At 37.5% G+C, this 23,179-nt stretch overlaps 1 protein-coding gene across 1 annotated transcript in view; it reads right to left on the reverse strand.

The window, feature by feature from the left end:
* Positions 1-4,541: 4,541 nt before the first annotated feature.
* IMMP2L (inner mitochondrial membrane peptidase subunit 2) overlaps positions 4,542-23,179 on the reverse strand; it is an 879,044-nt gene continuing 860,406 nt past the window's right edge. Inside the window, exon 7 of the mRNA XM_049642962.1 lies at positions 4,542-5,245. Coding sequence (XP_049498919.1) covers positions 5,126-5,245 — 120 coding nt within the window. The 3' untranslated portion in view covers positions 4,542-5,125. The remainder of the gene's footprint in view (positions 5,246-23,179) is intronic.

Genomic DNA, 23,179 nt, shown 5'->3' on the forward strand with positions numbered 1-23,179 from the left:
AGAAGAAAGTATATTCTGTTGCTTTGGGATGCAGAGTTCTAAATATATCTGTCAAGTCCATCTGATCCAATGTATCATTCAGGGCCCTTGTTTCTTTATTGATCCTGTGTCTAGATGATCTATCCATTGTTGTAAGTGGGGTGTTAAAGTCCCCTGCAATTACCACATTCTTATCAATAAGGTTGCTTATGTTTGTGATTGTTTCATGTATTTGGGGTCTCCCGTATTCGGTGCATAGACATTTTTAATTGTTAGCTCTTCCTGATGGATAGACCCTGTAATTATTATACAGTGCCCTTCTTCATCTCTTGTTACAGCGTTTAATTTAAAGTCTTGTTGTCTGATATAAGAATGGCTACTCCAGCTTTCTTTGGACTTCCAGTAGCATGATAGACAGTTCTCCATCCCCTCACTTTAAATCTGAAGGTGTCCCCAAGTCTAAAATGAGTCTCTTGTGGACAGCAAATAGGTGGGTCTTGTTTTTTTAATCCATTCTGCTACCCTATGTCTTTTGGTTGGAGCATTTAGTCCATTTACAAACAGTGTTATTGTTGAAAGATATGGGTTTAGAGTCATTGTGATGTCTGTAGGTTTCATGCTTGTAGTGATGTCTCTGGTGCTTTGTGGTCCTTGCAACATTTCACTCATAGAATCCCCCTTAGGATCTCTGTAGGGCTCATTTAGTGGTGATGAATTCCTTCAGTTTTTGTTTGTTTGGGAAAACCTTAGTATCTCCTTCTATTCTGAATGACACATTTGCTGGATAAAGGATTTTTGACTTCCTATTTTTCCTGTTCTTCACATTGAAGATTTTCTGCCATTCCTTTCTGGCCTGCCAAGTTTCAGTAGATAGGTCTACTACCCTTATGTGTCTACCTTTGTAGTTATGGCCTGTTTATCCCTAACTGCTTTCAGAATTCTCTCTTTATCCTTGTATTTTTCCAGTTTCACAATGATATGTTATGTAGAAGATGGGTTCAAGTTATGTCTGAAGTGAGCTCTCTGTGCCTCTCGGGTTTCAATGCCTTTTTCCTTCCCCAGTCAGGGAAATTCTCAGCTATGATTTGTTCAAGTACACCTTCAGCTGCTTCCTCTCTCTCTTCTTCTTCTGGAATTCCTATGATACGGGTATTGTTCTGTGTGATTGCATCACTTAGTTTTCTATTTCTTCCCTCATACTCCTGGGTGTTTTTATCTTTTTCTCACCTTCCTCTTTTTCCATAATTTCATCTTCTAATTCATGTATTCTCTTCTCTGCCTCTTCAATCTGTGCTATGGCCACCTCCATTTTATTTTGCACCTCATTTATAGCATTTTTTAGCTCCTCATGACTATTTCTTCATCCCTTGATCTCTGTAGCAGTAGATTCTCTGCTGTTCTCTATGCTTTTTTTCAAGCCCAGCGATTAATTTTATGACTATGATTCTAAATTCTTGTTTTGTTATATTGCTTAAATCGTTTTTGATCAATTCGTTAGCTGTTGCTACTTCCTGGAGTTTCTTTTGAAGAGAATTCTTTCGTTTCGTCATTTTTGGTAGTCCCTGCAGTGGCTCCAAACTGCAGGACACTTCCCTTGTGCTGTCCCAAGTAACTTGTGATGGTGGGCGGGGCCCCAGTCAGACCCAATGTCTGCCCCCCAGCCCACCCGTGGGGCCACAGTCAGACTGGTGTGTACCTTATCTTCCCCTCTCCCAGGGGCAGGACTCACTGTGTGACCCCTGTCTGTGCTGCTTGCACTGTCAGGCTTGTGGTGCTGCTTAATAGGATCTGGCATATTAGCCGGGGTGGATCCACAAGGTGCCTAGGGGCGGGAGGGGCAGGCTGAGCTCCCTTTGCCATGGGTGGTCCCCTGCAGGAGGGGCCTGCAGCACTGGGAGGGAGGCAGACCCATCCACTGGGAGGGAGGAATGGATCCACAATAGCACAGCATTGGGCGTTTGTGTGGTGCAAGCAAGTTCTGTGACAGGAACTGGTTCCCTTTGTAATTTTGACTGGGGGATGGGAGAGGGAAATGGTGTTGGCCAGTGGCTTTGTTCCCCCATGGAGCTGAGCTCTGTCTTCTAGGCTCAACCATTCTCCCTCCCAATGTCCTCTCGCCCTAGTCACAAGAGCGGAGCTGTTGAGTTTTAACTTTCCAGATGTTAAGTCCTGTTGGCTGTCAGAACTCACAGAGTCCGGCCCCTCCGTTTTTGCAAACCAGACTTCGGGGGCTCTGCCTTGCTGGGTGGGCTGCCCCTCCACCTCCCCGGCTCCCTCCTGCCAGTTTGTGTAGCATGCACTGCCTCTTTACCCTTCTTACCTTTTTCCGTGGGCCTCTTGTCTAAGCTTGGCTCTGGAGAGTCCATTCTGCTAGTCTTGCAGCAGTTTTCTAGGTTATTTAGGCAGATGTGGGTGGAATCTAAGTGATCAGCAGGACAAGGTGAGTTCAGCGGCCTCCTATGCTGCCATCTTCCCAGGTCTCCGGTGTTATTAAATATAGTCACCATGCTATGCATTACCTCCCTATGACTTATTTATTAACTGGAAGTTTGTACTTTTGACCCCCCCCCCCTTTATCCATTTTGCCCACTCCCATGCCATACCAACCCACCAATCTGTTCTCTGTATCTATGAGCTAATTTTGTTTTTTAGATTCCACATGTAAGTGAGATGATGAAGTATTTGTTATTCTCTGATGTATTTCACTTAGCATAATGTGGTCAAGGTCCATCCATGTTGTCAAAGACAGTGAAATTTCCTTCTTTTTATGGCTGAATAATATTCCATTGGATATATGCAACATTTTCTTTATTCATTCATCTATCAATGAATATTTAGTTTGTACGCATGTCTTGACAGTTATAAACAGTGCTGTGATGAACATGGAGGTGCTTACATCTTTTCAAATCAATGCTTTTTCTTCCAATAAATTCCCCAAACTGGAATTGCTAAATCATGTGGTAGTTCTATTTTTAATTTTTTGAAAAACCTCCATACTGTTTTCATAGTTGCTGCACCAATCTACAATCCTGCCATTAGTGCAGTGTTTCCTTTCTCCACATCCTCAACATTCGTTTTCCCTTGTCTTTTTGATTCTACCCATCCTAACAGCTGTGAGGTGATATCTCATTCTACTTTCGATTTGCACTTCCCTAATAATTAGTGATGTTGAACATCTTATCATGTGTCTGTCATCTGTATGTTCATTTTGGAAAAATGTCTGCTAAGATCCTCTGCCCATTTTGCAGGGGGAGGGTAGATTTTGCTTTCTTGTGCTATTAAGGTATATGAGTTCTTTATATATTTTGGGTATTAATCCCTTATCATATATATGGTTTGCAAATGTATTCCCTCATTCAATAGTTTGCCTTTTTATTTTGTTGATACTTTTCTTTGCTGTGAAGTATGTTTACATTAATGTGATCCTGCTCCCCCCCCCCCCCAACTTTTGCTGCCTTTGCTTTTGGTGCCAATTCCAAAATACATCACCAACACTGACATCATGGAGCTTATTGCCTATGTTTTCCTCTAGTTTTACAATTTCAGGTCAATTCTTTAATTTATTTTGAGTTAATTTTTGTGTATGGTATAAGATAGTGGTCCAGTTTACTTCTCTTGCATGTGGCTATCCGGTTTTTCCAATACCATTTTTTGAAGAGTCCTTACCTTGTTTCATGTTCTTGATTCCTCTGTCAGAAAGTAATTGACTGTATAGGTGTATGCCTATTTCTGGGCTCTCTGTTCTGTTCCACTAATCTATGTGTCTCTTTTTATGCCAGTACTATACTAGTTATGAAATACACGTTGGGGAATAGAAATAGAATTGATCAGGACAATGAAGATACAACAAAAGATTTTAAGCAGATCTACTTTTAAAAACATTAATTTGGGGGCTTATGGGTTGTTCAGTCAGTTAAACCTCTGACTCTTGATTTCTGCTGGGCTCATGATCTCATGGTGGGAGAGAGCAAGCCCCTTGTTGGGCTCTGTCTGCACTGACAGTGTGGAGCCTGCTTGGGATGCTCTTTCTCCCTCTCTATCCTTCTCCTTCTTGCATGTTCTCTCTCTCCCTCAAAAAAATTAAAGTTTTTACCAACCTTGGTACATAAGTATTCATTGATGTTTGCTGAATGAGCTATTAAAATGCTAATGAAGTATTATTAGTAACATACACTGTTACTATGTGTATGGTTTTCTGCTGTTTCTCTTTGCATTCCAGACCAAGGAAGTTTGCATCTACATTTGCAAGAGTAAATATAGACTTGTATATAGGAATTTACTTCCTTATCTATGCAATTTACAGGATCTATTATGCTAATATTACTCCACGCTGCAATTGGTGATTTCAGTATCATAAAGTCTGAAAATCACTGGGGGACTAATAAAACTTGGTTGACCTGGAGTAACCACTTTCCATTTCACTCAGAAAATTTTACCATATAGTGACTAAATACTGCTAGACAGGTTTATTCATCAATGTGAAGGGGCATGAGATCACTCAGCAGTTTTGGATTTAAAAGGGCCAATAAGAAAGGTTTACTTGTATTGATAGAATTAGTTCTCCATTACTTTAATTCCTTGCTTCCAAGAAAAAGATAATACATTCCTCATTAATGGAGGTATAGGTTAAATGATAAATACCCAAAACAGTACCTGAGCAAATCAGTATTTTATTTTTACATCACAGTTTACTGTTCTTCCTAACTGGTGGTCAGTGTATTGTAAATACTGTCAATCATGATATAATTCCCATCACTACATGTTTCATCTTAAGAATAAATGACATTACTCAATTACTTTCATCCAATATTAATTTTCATATTCTTTCACCAGCAAGCACCAAAATTAAAACTCAGCAATCAATGGGATAAGTATACATAACAAAGATTCTCAAATTTATTCCCAAATTAAGACATGGGAATAAGATTTTCATATTCCCAAAGGTCTGTATTTTTTTGGCATTAAACAATAGGGTATTACAATTAAACACAAAATCAGTTGATATTTAATACTGTTTAAAACTCTTTAATAATATGGATCATCTCATTTGAAACAAGCTTTGCCTTTTTGAAGGCTCATCCATTACTTTTCCTGTGATTGGTGGTGTTGGCCTCCCAATGTCAGCAGCTGAGGGAGACCCATGCCATCATTCTGCTTCCCTCTGAACTAGTAAACGCTCTGGAGGAAGAACAGATTCCAGTTTCTGCCAGCGCTCTGGAGGCCACAAGATATGTGTAGCATGGGCATGCAGAAGTCCTAGGGAAACCTGAACCCATGAGAGACACAAAGAACATAAGAAAAAAATTACTTAGATGATTAAAAATAGTAAACATTTAGATGGTACTTTTCTAGGTGTAATGTACGGAAGTATTGATAGAAAGCCTTTAATCCTCACGAATCATTTTAGGTAGGTATTACCCCCATTTTGCACATGAGAAAACAAAATTAAGGTTGGTTAAAGAGCTTACCAAAAGTGCTATAGCTACCACGGGGTGGAGGCTGGCTTCTTGGCTGAGCCATCCAACTCCAGAGTCTACATGCAACCTTAAACACACTCCTCCCTAACCACCTTGCATACACCCAGGAAACATAAATCTGGTTTGCATTCTCAGAATCTCCTATATAATTGCCACTATTTCAGAGGGACTGGACTTTGTGGAAAAGTCAGAGACATGAAAAAATGTTTTTCCCACCTACTGGCTGAGCAGCAGAAATTAGATCTTGGAAACTACAGGGAGCAAGATGGAACTAGTGCTCACAGAGGGAGGTGGAAAACCAAGGGAAAGCCAGCAATGGAGGATAGGAAGCGGGAAAAAGAATCAAGTATAAAGATCATGACAGAGGGCAAAGAAACCCCATCAGCAGAGATGTGCCAGGATTAAAGTGGAGGTAACTAGAGGGAAGCCGTCTTGGAGGACTGAAGGCTGAGCCCTTAAAGACAGCTTAGGTTTCCATAGGGACATGAGCTTCAGTGAGCAGAAGAGTGGGGCAAACCTGTCTAAAATGCAGATCCAGGTTCTATTTTCACAGATCACCCTTCAACAAAGCAGAAGCAGGGTCTAGAAATCTGTATCTTTTGTTGTGGATGCCATTTTTGTTATTAGATAATATTTAATAGCATTTAAAAGTTTATAAAATACTTACATTCAGCACATTATCTATTTAGTGCTAGCTGCAAACCAAATACTATGGGCCCACTTTTTATTTTCAAATGTTTTCCTATAAATTGAAGCTCCATAGAGATTAGCATACAAGACTGCTTTCATTGAAGTTCTATTTCCTAGCATCTGCATTCAGGAAAACATGTTGCACAGAGACTCAAAGAACTGGATGTCAAGTGAGAGATTCTAAAAAGGTAACTAGAAATACATTTTTTTTTTAAAAGAAGAAAAAAAACCCTTCACAACTTGGAATACAAACAAAATAAGCCCAAGGTCTATGAAGAAGCCCCGAGAGCCCAATAAAGGAATATTACTCTGAAAATCAAACCTGCAGAAAATTTGAAAATGTGGTAGAAAAAAAAAAATTCACCCAAATCCACCATTTACATTTTGTTGCATTTGTTCCCTTCTCTTTGTATGTGTACCTGTTTACATATTTTTTGAACCATTTGAAAGTTGCTGACATTCTGAATTTATTCCTAATTTTCCACATGTATCTCCTCAGAACTAAGACTCTTTACTACATAAACATAATACATTCTATGTAATATATAATGATACAATTTTTCCAACTGTTGCAATAATGTCTTTTATAGCTATTTTTTAAGTTCTTAATCAAGGGTCCAGAATTACATCATAATTGTCATGATTTTTGTTTGGGCCTGTTGCCTTGTAAAATATCCTACATTTAGAATTGCTCGACTTTTCCCTTCCTGAATAGATTCAAGTTAAATGTTCTTGGCAAGAACACAATGTACTTGATAGTCTATTCTTTCCATTCTGTCATGTCAGAAGGCACAAAATATCTGTTTGTCCTATTGTTGTGACATGAATGAAGTTGGATAATTTGATTAATGTGATATTGACCAGCTTTCTCCACTATAAACAAACTGTTTTCCTTTTGTCATGAATAACTAAGCTGTGGGATGATATTTTGAAATATTTCACTATCTTGCATCAAAATTTTATCCAATCATTTCACTGTCTCTGAAAGAAACTGGTTTTTCAATCATCTGATAGTTTTAACATCCATGGATGATCCTCCCTGAATCAGTTATTACATTGATGATTACACTGGTGAGTTTCCTAATTTATTATTCCTTTTATATTTAATAGCTTTCATTTTTCTCTAAAGTGCTTCTCCTTCTAATCCTAAATTCTTTTAATATTAAATATTTTTAATTTCAAAATATGTTATGAGATTTTGGTTTAATGCTCCAATGTCCTCAGAGCAGTGGGGAGGTTCTTGATCAATGATGGACATATCTCCATCAGTCTCTGAGCACTTCCTTTTTGGTACCACTGAATGCTGTAGGCTTACTCTTACTTGATAGTGGTTCAGCCTGATATTGGACATCTCATTAAAGAGGCTTGGTTTTACCAAGGAATACTATTTAGAAACCAAAACCTGCTACTATAGGTACTTATTGCTCTGAGGGTGTCAACATTCAAAGCCATTTCATAGGATAAACATTAAAAAAAATACAAAACCCTAGGGCTTTCCCTCAACTTTCCCCATTCTATATTTCTATCTCCTTTCTTCCAGAGTGAGCACTCAGATTTCCAACAACTACCAGTTTAGTAAAATCAAGGTTTCTTTGAAATTATTTTAATCCTTAAAATCTCATGTTAAGGGTATATTTATTGGAATTTGTCCTTTTTTTTTCCTCCACAGTGTAGATTTCCTTCTATTTGTATTCAATTTTAGTGTGCTTTTGATATCCTTTTGGACTCAGTATTTTTTTTTTGAATATTTAAACATTTGCATGGTTCAGAAGTCAAAATCATTCTTAAAAGGTGAGGTAGGCAGAATGCCCCCCAACACACAGTTACTCTGTAAGGATTACCATATCCTAATGGACTTAAAGTTGCTGATCAGTTGACCTTAAGATAACAAGACTATTCTATAACATGATTATATTTGGGTTCATGGGATAAGAATCCTTAAATGTAGGTAAGCTAGGCAGAAGGGTCAGATTTAGACAGAGATGTTGTACTGCTTGATTTTGAAGATGGAGAAAAGGGCCATGAGCCAAGGAATGCAGGTGGCCTCTAGAAACTAGCAAGGAAACAGATTATCCCCTATAGCTGTCAGAATAAATGTAGCCATGCTGATACCTTGATTTTAGCCCAGTGAGATCCATATTGGACTCATGACCTCCAGAACTGTGAAATAAATTTGTATTTGTGGTAATCTATTATATTAGCAATGGGAAACTGATACAAAAAACAATATACACAAATTAAATTCTCATCCACCAGTTCACCTCTATAGATTAACTATTTTCATCAGTTTTTGTTGTTGTTTCTTTTTTGGAAAAAAGAAACATTCTCTTATTTCCCCCTTTTTTTCTCATACCAAAGGTAGAACACTACACATTCCCTTTTGTAACATCCTAGAAACCATTTCCTAACATTTCATAGAAAGGGAGCATATGGTTTTTACAACCCTACCCCATCCTCTTAGTGATTCTGATTAACCTCATTGGGAACCTAGGATCTGAATTTTCCACTTAGCATCACACCCAGAAAAAGTGAACTTGACCAATTTTAAAGAATCCCTTGAATATATTCTGAAACATGCTAAGTAACCATTCCAAACATGTTAACTGCCAGGAACCTCAATCTAAATGGTCTGTCATAGTAAAGTTTTTATCTATTTTTGTTCATGTCTGGGCTCAGTGGAGCTATAGGACAGCTGGTCTCCATCCTCTGCACAATAACCCTTTTTAGATTTGATAGCTGCTACTCAGTTGTTCCTCAAACCTTTATTTGCGGTTCCAAGTTGTTTTAACTTTTTTTTTTCCTATGGTTGAGTTGCCAGTCTTTTAACTTTGCAGAACCCTTGCCAATATATTTGCTTGCTTTCTTGGTGACTGGATTTTTTTAAAATCAACATTCATTTTACTAAAACCTAGAATTCTTTTATTCTAAACATTTATTAGGTATACTACTCACTTTCTGAAAAAAATTTCATCTTTAGAATTATGAATGTGAAAATTCTCATAGATGTAGAATATTAGTATGGTTTAAAAGTATTGGATGGAATGCAATATTTAAGTGTTTCTTTAAGAAAGACTAAGGTACAGAGAATGCCTATATACTCTCTTAGCAGTCTTATCACAGATCTTTATTTTTTTATTGATATGCATACAGACATGCAAAGGGTACAGTGAACGCAGGACAGAAAAAATCCAGAAATAAAGGAACTATTTAAAATTAAAAGCTATACTTGAAATAAACCAGCTTTCATTTCCATACATACCATACTAGGCAGGGTCCTCCAGAGAAACAGAACTAATAGGATGTGTGTATATAGAGAAATGTTTATTTTAAGGATTTAACTCATGTAATTGTGGAGGCTTGGTGCTTTGAAAATCTAATGTGGAAAGGCCAGAAGGCAGAAGACTCAGGAAAGAGCTGCAGTTTAAGCCCAAAGGCAGTAGTCTCCAGGCAAATCCCTTATTGCTTGGGGGTAGTCAGGCTTTTGTTCTAAGCAGGCCTTCAGCTGATTGAACAAAGCCCACCCACCTATTGGAGAACAATCAGCTTTACTCAAAGTCCTCTAATCTAAATGTAAAACTCATCCCAAAAACACTCTTACAGAAACAACTAAAGAGCTGGGCACCATGGCCCAGCTAAAGTGACACACAAAGTTAACCATCACACCTAACAAATATAATCCTCCTCCCTGTAGCTTACTCAGTGTTACCCTCAGTTCTTACTACACACAGGTCAGTGTTCTGAATGACTCAGTCATTCTGATGCATTTAATTCCACAATAACTGTGTGATGCAGGTTCCATGTTGGTCTCCATAGTAGAGGAAACCTAGGTACAGCAATAGGTTCTTTTGAGCCAAGACTGAAGTACATGCCCCCTGGCTCTTGAACCTCTATATCAAGATCTATCCATGTAATTTATTTTCCAAATGAGACACTTTGACTGTCAAATTTTAAATTAAGTCAGGATAATAGTAAAATGGGGGTGTCCTGGACAAATCAAGATTGGGTCAACTTAATTATACTGCTTTTGAGTTTTGTTAAGGTCCCACATACTTTCCCAAAACACCTAGATTGATCATAATGGAAATGCTTGTCACAAACTGAATTATTTTTCTCAAAACTCATAGGTTGAAACCCTAATCCCCAGCACCTCAGAATATGAGTATTTGGTGATAGTTACCTCTTTAAAGGTTCTAAGTTAAAATGAGGCCATTAAGGCGACTCTAATCCAATTGGGCTGGAATGGTTGTTAGATGAGGACATTAAGACACACAATCAATAGGGGTGCATGTGGGGACACAGCAAAAAGTTGGCCATTTGCAAGACAATGAGAGAAGCCTCCCAACAACCAAAACTTTCTGACAGTTGCCCTTGGATTTCTTGTCTTCAGAACTGTGAGAAATTTTCTGTTGTTCAAGCCATGCAGTCTATGATATTTGATTATGGCAGCCCAACACTAATACAGACATGAATAAACAGGAATACTGTGCTCGAAGCTAGTTCCATAGCATGTGCCAATAATCACTCAAAATAGGGAATCAAACAGGTTGAAGACAAAAAAAAAAAAGGTTTTTTTTTTCCTGTTATTAAAAAGAGAGATGCTTAAGCATGCAAAGGCATACCTAGTTTTATTAAGCTTTGCAGCAACCCTGTGGTGAGTAAGTCTATCAGTGCCATTTTCCAACAGGATTTGCTCATTTGTGTCTATGTCATATTTTGATAATGCATACATTATTTCTTAATTTTTTTATATTTGTTATGGTGATCTGTGATATTTAATGTTACTACTGTAATTGCTTTGGGGCTCCACAAGTTGCGCCTTTTTAAGACAGCAAACAATTGATAAATGTGTGTTGTGACTGCTTCACTGGCTGGCTGTTCCCCCATCACTTTACCTCTCCTCAAACCTCTCTGTTCCCTGAGACACAACACTATCAAAATTAGGCCAATTAATAACCCCAAATGGCTTCTAAGTGTACAAGTAAAATGAAGAGTCACAGGTCTCTTACTTGGAATCAAAACTATAAATAATTACACTTAGGAAGCATGTCAACAGCCAAAATAGGCCAAAGCTAAGCCTCTTGTGCCAAACAGCCAAGTTGTGAATGAAAAAAGAAAGTTCTTCAAAGAAATTAAAAAGCTACTCCAGTGAACACACAAATGATAAATAAGTGGTAGCCTTACTGCTGATGTGGAGGAAGTTTTAGTGGTCTGGATAAAAGATCAAACCAGCCACAACATTCTTTTAAACAAACACCTAATCCAGACTAAGGCCCTAACTCTTCCCAATTCTATGAAGGCAGAGAGGAAAGGAAGCTGCCGAAGATATGTTTGATCTAGCAGAAATTGGTTTATGAGGTTTAAGGATAGAAGCCATGTCCATAACAAAAAACTACAAGGTAAAGCAGCAAGTTATCCAGAATATCTAAGATAACTAATGAAGGTGGCTATATTAGTGAACAGATTTTTAAAGTAGATTCAATAGCCTTTTATTGGAAGGAGATGCTAACTAGGGTTTTCATAGCTAGAGAGGAGAAGTCAATGTCTGGCCCCAAAGAACTGGCTCTCTCTCTTGTCAGGGGATAATGCAGCTAGTGACTTTAAGTTGAAGCCAATGTTCATTTACTATTCCAAAAATGCTAGAACCCTTAAAGATTATGCTAAATTTATTCTACCTGTGCTCTATAAATGGAAAAACAAAGCCAGGATGACAGTACATCTGTTTACAATGTGGTTCACTGAATATTGTAAGCCCTCTATGGAGACCTACTGCTTAAAAGAGAAAATCCTTTCAAAATATTGCTGACAATGCACCTGGTCATCAAAGAGCTCTGATGGAAATGTACAATGAGATTAATGTTTTCATGCCTGCTAACACAACATCTATTCTGCAGCCCAGGCATCAAAGACATGTTTGGACTGTCAAGGCTTATTCTTTAATAAGTCTTATTCTTTAAGACGATAGCTGCCACAAACACTGGTATCACTGATATATATGAGCAAAGTCAACTGAAAACCTTCTGGAAAGTATTCACCATCCTAGATGTCATTAAGAACACTTAGGATTCATGGAAAGGGGCCAAAATATCAATATTCACAGGAATTTGGAAGAAGTTGATTCTAACCCTCATGGATGACTTTGAAGGGCTGAAGACTTCAGTGGAGAAAGTAGCTACAGATGTAGAGGAAATAGCAAGAAAACTTGAATTTGAAGTGGAACATGAAAAAGTGACTGCATTGTTGCTATCTCATGATAAAACCTTAATGGATGAGGAGGTGCTCATCATTTTATGAATGAGAACAAAACATGGTTTCTTGAAATAGACTGCACTTCTGGTGGAGATTCTGTGAAAACTGTTGAAATGACAACAAAGGACTTAGAATATTACAGAAGCTTAGTTGATAAAGCAGCAACAGGGTTGGAGAGGATTGACTCCAGTTTTGAAAATGCATCAAATAGTATCACATGCTACAGAGAAATTGTTCATGAAAAGCAGATTTATGCAACAACTTTCACTGTTGTCTTATTTTAAGAAATTGCCACAGTCATCCCCCCCTCCAGCAACCATCAACACTGAGGCAAGACGGGTCTACCCACACACACACACACACACAAAGACTTTTTGAAAGCTCAGTGGATTAGTCTTCTTTAGAATATATTTTTTAATTAAGGCATGTAAACTTTTTAGGCAACATTATTACAAATTTAATGGACTACAGTATAGTATAAATATAACCTTTATATGCACTGAAAAACTAAAAAATTCATTTACCATGCCTTGGTGTAGTATTCACTTTATTGTAGTGATCTAGAACAGACCCTATAATACTCCAAGGTATGACTAAAATTTTTTCAATAGGTTTTGTTACTTTGACCAACCAACCTAATATTTTACTGGGACTTAACTCTACCCTATGCTGTTTTGTGTCCCATGTGTAGCTATGTCTCCTTTTCAATGGATTTACAACATTTTTAGGCATAAGAAATCCACTTTTACAGTAAATTTTTGAACACAACAGAAACTTATTAAATTATTAGAAATCCTAAGCAGATCATTGTTTTTTTACTGTCTGCTTAATGAGAAATTTGCCCATCCACATATATTAATAGGCCTCTTACAATAACTGTTGCCCATAGATTTAGAATCAATGATCTAGAATGATCTATTTTAATTGTGCATCCTACCAGTAAAAAATATTGGAGAACTGACCTCCATATTTACACATTTAAAAATTATATATAATAAAAATTATTACAATTAGTACTAACAGTCCATAAAACCAAATGTTAGTAAAGCTCAAACTCTTGTTTTTTAGTTCAGGAGTACTAATTTTTTGTTTTTGTATCCAGGGGATCATTATACACACCCCTTGTCTATTCCTGCTCCCCTCTTTAGAGATCTCTGCTCTAGGAAACACCGAAAATACTAGCTGAAAATTGATCAGCACTATCAGTCAACTAGTTTGTTTTGTCCACACAATGCCAAAGAAGCACATGGACTGAATTGCCTGCCTTTGATTGAATTGGCTCCATGGAGAAGTTATGTTGGCATGTCGTAGACAAAACCTTCATGAGCCCAGCCTTTTCTTCAGGTGCCAAAGGCACAGGTGTGCATTATTTTGGTTCTCTCCACCCCCTATTCATAGACCATCAGTCTACAGAGCACTCTTCCCATTCCTGGCTTCAGGATACCCTCTTCTCTTGAAGGAAGAGCTTGAAAGGATAAGATAAGGACAAGCAAAAGCATAAGAGTCCACAGGTAGGATAGAAAGGGAAACATAGGAGAGGAAGAAGATGATGACTGTTAATGGAAGCAAAGACTTTTGAGCTTGAAAGGATAAGATAAGGACAAGCAAAAGCATAAGAGTCCACAGGTAGGATAGAAAGGGAAACATAGGAGAGGAAGAAGATGATGACTGTTAATGGAAGCAAAGACTTTTTAAAAAAGCCATTCAGAACTAGAGCCAGGGTCAGAAATGGACCAGGATGAAAAATGTGATGAAGCACAAAATTTCATTTGATTAAAATATTTTCTTAAGAAAAAACCCACATTTTATATAATCACTACTAGCAAATAAAGTCAGTCTTTGATGAATTTACTTAGCAGTATAAGAGAGAAAAATCTCCACATAAACAAGGCAGCAGTCACATGATATTCATTCTGAATTATTAAATTACCTACAATTCTGAAGGTCAAATCAAACTGAAACAACACTGGAACTTGGAAGAACACTGTTTAAATGAATTGTCGATTTCCCAGAGCTTAAAGAAGTCAGCTTTCCACTCTGTCGTCCAAAATCCTTTATACCCACATCTTTCCAAACTTACCTACATGATTTCTCAGTATGCAAGTTCTACTCTGAGGGCCTCCATGGTATACCCAACTCCACATATCATGCCCACCTTCCTGCTTCTGATGGCTTCTGTACTCAGTTTGTAATCCTCTTCCTCATATCCCTGGGACCTTCCTATAAAACCCAGTGTAGCCTAACTTTTCCATGGAGCCCTTCCAGCCACCGCAATTCTCAACCATTTGTTCCTTTTTAAGGAACTGAGGCCTGGTGATGGTCTACCCAATATCAGGTTCTTAAAAAAGAAAAGAAAGGGACTTTGGGGGAAAATGGCAGAGTAGAAGGAGCCTCAGATCACCTCCTCCTATGGATGCAACTAGATAATACCCGTATCAGTGTAAATTACCCAGGAAAAGACCTGAGGCTGGCAGAAAAGACTCTCCACAGCAAAATGTGGAGAAGAGGCCATATCAAAGAGGGTAGGAAGAGCAGGGATATGGTTGGGATCTAAATGGACTTGCAGGGACTGTCACCAGGAGGGAGGGACACCTCAGGCATGGAGGGAGGAAAGAAAGAGACCCTCACAACAGGCATGGGGAAACCTCACCCAGAAGATGGATTCCCGTAACATTTGGCTTTGAAAACCAGAGGGGTCAAATTTCATGTGTTCTTACAGTAAGCGAGGCTTAACACCCGGAACTTTCAAACTCAGCAGGCTCTGCTCTGGGAAAGCAGGGAAGGCTAGAGGAAACTGAGTCCGTGCCTTTAAAGAGCACAACAAAGTGCTCTGCAGAGATACAGCATAGAAAGAGCAGTTTGAAAAATGGCTGGGGTATAAAAGAGGGAAATTTGTTTACTTATCTTAGGGCATGTGCTGGAAGGGGAGGGATCCTTGGGAGATTTCTCAGGAAAGAAAAGTGCTGGCAGAAGCCATTTCATTCCCCCACCCCCAGCTTAGACATGCAGCCTATAGAAACCAGGGCCAACACTTACTACCTAGCTTGCTAACAGTGTACCCACACACCTCCATCCTCATGCTTCGACTACTCCACCCCTTCCAACCCTTCCTGTCTTGGTTTGGGGCAGCTGTAGGTTCCCTCTTGCAGAATGCAAACTGTAAGAGAAGAGAGCAAGAGAAGAAAGGAACAGAGAACTACCGCAACAACCGTAAACCAAGTAACAAAATGGGAGTAAGTACATACCTGTCAATAATTAGTTTGAATGTAAGTGGACTAAAAACTCAATTCAAAAGACACAGGTTGATGCAATAGAAAAAACAAAAAACAAGATCCATATATACACTGCCTACAGGAAACTCATTTCAGACCTGAAGAAGCATGCAAATTCAGGGGCACCTGTGCGGCTCAGTCAGTTGAGCAGCCAACTTTGGCTCAAGTCATGATCTCACACTTCAACAGTTCATGAGTTGAAGCCCCGGCATCGGGCTCTCTGCTGGCACCACAAGCCCGCTTCAGATCCTTTCTCTGCCTCTCCCCACTTGTGCGCATGCTCTGTCTCAAAAATAAACATTTAAAACAAAAAAGAAACACACAAATTCAAAGTGAAGGAATGAAAAGCATTTATCATGCAAATGGAAGTGAAATAAAATGGGAGTAGCAATACTTACATCATACAAAATAGACTTTAAAACAGACTGTAATGAGACAAAGTACACTATATAATCATAAAAGGAGCAATCCAGTAAGAAGTTATAACAACTGTAAATATTTATGCACCCAACATGAAAGAAACAAAATATATAAAGTAGCTAACAACAAACATAAAGCACCTAATAATAGTAATACAATAATAGGGGACTGTAACACCCCACTTACATCAATGGATAGATCATCCAAAAGGAAAACTAACAAGGGAACAGTGGCTTTGAATGACATACTCAACCAGATGGATCTAACAGATATATTCAGAATATTCCATCCTGAAAGAGCAGAATAAACATTTTTTTTCTGGAGACCGTTCCCTGTGCACTTGAATAGATCACATAGTAGGCCACAAAACAAGTCTCAACAAATTTAAAAAGATTAACGTCATATCATGAGTCTTTTCTGACCAAAATGCTATGAAATTTGACATCAAACAAAAGAAAAAATCTATTTAGACTATAGATACAAGAAGGTTAAATAATATACTACTAAACAATGAATAGGTCAACCAAGAAATCAAAGAGGAAATAAAAAAGTACATGGAGATAGGTGAAAATGAAAACAAGATTCTAAAATCTTTGGATTGCAGCAAAAGCTGTTCTCACAGGGAAGTTTATACCAATTCAGACCCACCTCAAGAAGTAAGAAAAATCTCAGAAAACAACCTTACACCTGAAGGAGCTAGAAAAGAAAAAACTAATCCCAAACCAGCAGAAGTAAGAAAATAATAAAGATGAGAGCATATATTAAAAGAAAATAGAGAAAGGACTCAAACAAATCACAAATTAAAGAGGAGAAATAACCAAAATATGAAAGATTATAAAAGATAATTAAAAATTATATGCCAACAAATTGGACAATCTAAAAGAAATGGATATATTCTTCAAAACATAAACTCCAAAAACTGGAGCAGGAAGAAATAAAAAATTTGAACAGACTGACTACCAGTAATGAAATTAAATCAGTAATCAAAAAGCTCCCAGGAAACAAATCCAGGACAAGAGAGCTTCACAGGTGAATTCTACCAAACATTTAAAGAAGAGTTAATACCTATTCTTAAACTATTCCAAATAGAAGAGAAAGGAAACCTTCCACATTCATTCTAGGAGGCCAGCTTTCTCCCTGATACCAAAACTAGATAATGATACTACAAGAAAGGACAACTATAGGCCATTATCTATGATGAACATAGATGCAAAAATCCTCAACAAAAGACTAACTGAATCCAACATACATTTCAAAAGTCATTCACCACAGTCAATTGGGATTTATATCTGGGATACAAGGGTGGTTCAGTATTTGCAAATCAGTCAACATGATACATGTGTCAACAAGAGAAAGGATAAAAAAAATATGATTGTTTTCATAGGTAGAGAAAAGAATTTGACAAAGTACATTGATTCATGATTAAAACCCTCAACAAAGTAGGTATACAGGGAATATATATCTCAATATAATAAGGTACATATATGAAAAACCCACAGTGAACACCATACTCAGTGGTAAAAAAAACTCAGAACTTTTCCCCTAAGATCAGGAATAAGACAAGGTCAACTCCCACCATTTTTATTTATTTAATACAACACTAGAAGTAGTAGCCACAACAATCAGACAAGAAAAAGAAATAGAAGGCATCCAAATGGCCAAAAAAGAAGTAAAACTGTCACTGTTTGCAGATGATATGAAACTAGATACAGGAAACCCAAAAGACTCCACCCAAAAACTACTAGAACTGATAAATGAATTCAGTAAAGAATTCAAAATCAATATACAGAAGTCAGTTACATTCCTTCCTATACACTAATAATGAAGCAGCAGAAAGATAAAACAATCTCCTCTACAATTGCACCAAAAATAATAAAATACCTAGGAATAAGCATAACCAAGGAGATGAAAGACCTGTACTCTGAAAACTATAAAACACAGAGGAAAGAAATTGAAAACAAAACAAAAAAATGGAAAGATATTCCATGCTCATGGAATGAAAGAATACTGTTAAAATGTCTATAATATCCAAAACAATCTACAGATTTAATACAATTCCTATCAAAATACCAAAATAATTTTTTCAGAACTAGAACTAAAGACCTTGAATAGCCAAAGCAATCTTTAAAGACACTACCAAAACTGGAGGTATTACAATCCCAGATTTCAAGATACACTACAAGGGTCTAATAAGCAAAACAGTATGATACTGGCACAAAAATAGACACACAGATCAACAGAAGAGAATAGAGAGCCTAGAAATGAACCCATGATTATATGGTCAATTAATCTTTGACAAAGGAGGCAAGAACATGCAATAGGAAAAAGTCCCTTCAACAAATGGTGCTGGGAAAAGTGGACAGCTAAATGCAAATGATTGAAACTTGATCACTTTCTTACACCATAGACAAAAACAGAATCAAAATGGATTAAGGACCTGAATGTGAGACCTGAGACCATAAAAATCCTGAAGAGAGCACAGGCTCTAATTTCTTTGGCATTGGCTGTAGTAACATTTTTCTAGATATATCTTCTGAGTCAAGGGAAACAAAAAACAAACTATTGGGGTTACATTAAAATTAAAAGCTTTTGGGGCACCTAGGTGGCTCAGTCAGTTGAGTATCTGACTTCAGCTCAGGTTATGATCTCACGGTTTGTGGGTTCAAGCCCCGCTTGGGCTCTGTGCCGACAGCTCAGAGCCTGGAGCCTACTTTGGATTCTGTGTCTCCTTCTGTCTGCCCTTTCCCCACTTGTGCTCTCTCAAAAACAAACATTTAATTTTTTTTTTTTTAAATAAAAGCTTCTGCACAGCAAAGAAAACAATCAACAAAACCAAGACAATCTACTGAATGGGAGAAGATATTTACTAATGGCATAGACCATAAAGGGTTAGTATCCAGAGTATATAAAAAACTTATACAAGTCAACACCCCCAAAACAAATAGTCCAATTCAAAAATGGGCAGAAGAAATATCCATTTGTCCAGAGAACATAACAGATTGCTAACAGACACATAAACATCACTAATCATCAGGTACATGCAAATTAAAACCACAGTGAGCTATCACCTCACACCTGCCAGAATCAAATCAAAACCACCAGAAACAAGTGTTGGTGAGGATGTGAAGAAAAAATGAATTCTTGTGCATTGTCCATGGAAATGAAAACTAGTGCAGCCACTGTGGAAAACAGCATGGATATTTCTTAAAAGATCAAAAGTAGATCTACCCTATGATCCATGAATTTCATTACTGGGTATTACCCAAAGAGTATAAAAACCCTATTTCAAAAAGATATATGCACCCCTATGTTTATTGCAGCATTATTTACAATAGCCAAATTATGGAGGCAGCCCAAGTGTCCATTGATAGATGAATTGATAAAGAAGACATTTATATATATATATGGAATATTACTCAGCCATAAAAAAGAATGATATCTTGCCATTTGCAACCACATGGATGAATCTGGAAAGTATAATGCTAAGTGAAATAAGTCAGAGAAAGACAAATATATCATTTCACTCATATATGGAATTTAAGAAACAAAACAAAAAAAGAGGGAAACAAAAAAAACACTCAACTTGAGAATAAACTGATGGTTAACAGAGGGAGGGTTGGGGGGATGGGTGAAATATGTGAAAAGGATTAAGAGTACACTTATAGTGATGAACACTGAGTAATGTATACAAATGTTGAATCACTATATTGTACACCTGAAACTAATGTAATGCTGTCAAGTATATTTGAATTGAAATTCTAAAAAATCTCTAGGCATAGTGTTGACCATGTAATATATTATACGACTTGGGAAACTTTAGAGTGAAGAAGGCTATTAATAATTATGCTGGGTCAACAGGCATACATATGTCTCCAGGACACATGGTCATCCCCTTCTTTTGAGACAGGGAACACTTAATGACTATAGTTATATCCAAAATGTTTCAGATAGACATTCTCTTATTCCTTATATTAAACTTGCGGAATAGGCATTATTTTCATTTGCAGAAAAGAATACTTGGGCTTAGAAATAGTAAGCCTTATGCTGAAAGTTATGAGTCTAGTATATGATAGAACCAGGATTTGAAAAAGGTGTGGTTAAAAATTCATGCTGCTCCTCCCTGTAATGTCCTGCTTCTCTTATGATATTATTTAATAATTATGTTTCCATGTCTATAGCAATAGTTGGCCAACTTTTTCTATAATAGCCAGAGGTAACTTGTTTAGGCTTACAGACTATACAGTCTTTGTTCCAAGTATTCAACTGTCATTGGTTTGTAGCACAGAGCAGCTACAGGCAATATAGAAGTGACTCTAAGATTTGTTATAACAAAATTTTACTTACAAAAGTAAAAAACAAAAAAGCACCAAGCTGAATTTCATCCAAAGGCCATAGTTTGCCAGTTCCTGGTCTATAATCTAGATTCTATAATATTTCTGACAGCAGAGCCTATATCTTACCTTTTCTATATTAGAAATTAGCATAATATCTTGGACAAGATCATGAAATACTTGTCAGCAGTAAATATCTGTTGAATGAGTGAATGTTGAGTAAAGAAAGCTTAAATCTGGAAATGCTATATTTTATTATCTGGACATCAAGGAAACTCCCTAACCTACCTAAAGAGAGACATCCAAAGTTTTTCAGAAAACAGTAGGAAGTGACAGGAGAGCTTCATAGATGATGTGCCACAACAGACTGACCATAAACTAGTGCTACCAAAAAACTGGGGTATGGTTCTTTCAGTCTCAAAAAATTATTTTCAAGATACAGTATGTAATTTAAAACACATACATGTAATGCCTAGACTTAAATTTTACAACCTATTTACTGCATTGTATGAATTTTTTGAATATATTATACAGGCAAAGAAAATTGGTTTGGATTGCATCTGGTGACCACCATTTACTTCCAAACCAAGTTAATGATATTAGGGAGGAGAGAAACTTATAAATGATTCCCAAACCCCTGGGATGAGTCCCACTGGTTATTTGGGTAATAGACCACCATTCTTGCTATTTGTCCTCCTCCACACATAAAAATTTTCTTGAATACAACACCACCATCAATCTTCTCACGGTGGTATCCAGGTGACACTTCTCCGTGCTGCACTGACAGAGTTTGTCAACTCTTTCTGGATTTGGGTAACACAAAGAAAGATGTTGTCTTAACTGCTATGGAGACCAGCGATGTTAGTGGCACATAAAGAGCAGGTGACTGCAGAGAAACACGGGACTTCACTCACAGCCTCTGCTTTGGTACTGTGCATTCAACACGATGCCGCAAATGGAGAGTGTAGACCAGAGTACCATGCCCTGGTTATCAATCCCAAAGGAATAGGGCACCATGAACCAGTTAATTAATCCCATGGAGGGACTCCAATTGCATGATAGCTTAAATTATCACAATACTAATCACTAGGAGTAGAAGTCCATCACTTCACTGACTGTTTCTTGGTATCAGAGTCACCAAAGAAAACTCAATGCAGTCAGGTACTGGATGTAACAACCCTTTACTCAGAGAAGAAACAGAGTGAGATCAATAGTGGGTGTCCATAGTACTCTGCTCCACAGAAAGGGATGTCCTGACATTGCAGAGATTTGCCTTTTTGACCCCACTCTCTGTAGTCACCATTTTTGTGAATGTCAACACTGGACATCAACAGCAACATTACTAAAGGCATGTCTTTGAAACAACCTAAAAGACAAAGGTGGGGGTGGAGAAGGGCATGGTGTGAAAAGAGCAGAATATAATTCCTTTACCAGATAGCATAGAAGTGACCTTTCTTGTAAATACACACAAAAGTAAGTATCATATTCAAAGATAAGCCATTGCAGTTTAAAAAAATGTTATGAAATGGCTATTTTTAAAGACTGAAAGATAGAAATGACACTACCTACTTTATTTTTAAACACGTTATTAACAAGTACGGATTTGTCAAGGGTCATAAAGAGAATAGTACTGGCCTGTCATCCATATACATTTCTAAGATTCTTATCCGTGCCATATTGAATAGGTAAACATAAGCCCTCTAAACAAAACATGTGTATAGACTGCTCCCTTTCTAAAGTAATCACTGACTTGGATCTACTCAAAGACAAATAACAGCAAAGCTTTGGTTGTTTAAGTGAATAAAGAATATGGGGGTCTGCCAAAGAATTGTGCAGAACACAAAAGGAGGCTCTAGAAAAGAGAAGAAATAGGTTAAAGCTGAGGAGAAACAGCAAAGGCACAGAGGCAGTGGTGGCACACTTCCTTCACCCCTTCTTGTAGGGACTCTGGTAGCAATGCCGGTTATGAGAACATGTAACCATCCAGAAAAACCCAGCACTATTCTCTCCCTCCTCCCTGAACTGACAAGAGTAAGGGTTCTTGTACCCAGGAATACTTTCCTGAGATGAGAAGGCCTTCCTTCCTGAAGATGTAACACTGGACCACAATATCTTATTGCAATTCCAAAAGTCAAAGAGCTCCCCCTAAAATCATGTTTTATTTATTTATTTATTTTTTTGGTAACTCTCTGGTAGCAAAACCTGACCTGACCTAAACAGTTATAAAATTCTAGTCTTTATTTATTTCATGCTGTGTGCCTATTCATAATTTTTAAGTGGCCATTTTAATTGAAAAAAAATTTGTTTGAATATAGTTAACACACAGCGTTACACTAGTTTCAGGTATACAACACAGTGATTCAAGTTCTCTCTATATTATGCTATGCTCACAAGTGTAGCTACCATCTGTTACCATACAATGCTACTACAGTATCATTGACTATATTCCCTATGCTGTACCTGTTATTCCCATGACTTATTCATTCCATAACTGGAAACTTGTATCTCCCACTCCCTTTCACCCATTTTGCCTACCCCCCACTTGCCTCCCCTCTGGCAACCATCAGTTTGTTCTCTGTCTTTATAGGGATGCTTCTGTTATTTGTTTGCATTCATTTATTTTGTTTTATAGAGTCCACATATGAGTGAATTCCTATGCTATTTGTCTTTCTCAGCGTGACATATTTCACTTAGCATAATACCCTATAGGTCCATCCAGTTTTTACAAATGTCAAGATCTCACTCATCCTTTTTATGGCTGCAT

This window comes from Panthera uncia, chromosome A2 (assembly GCF_023721935.1).
Source record: "Panthera uncia isolate 11264 chromosome A2, Puncia_PCG_1.0, whole genome shotgun sequence".
Classification (NCBI taxonomy): Eukaryota; Metazoa; Chordata; class Mammalia; order Carnivora; family Felidae; genus Panthera; species Panthera uncia.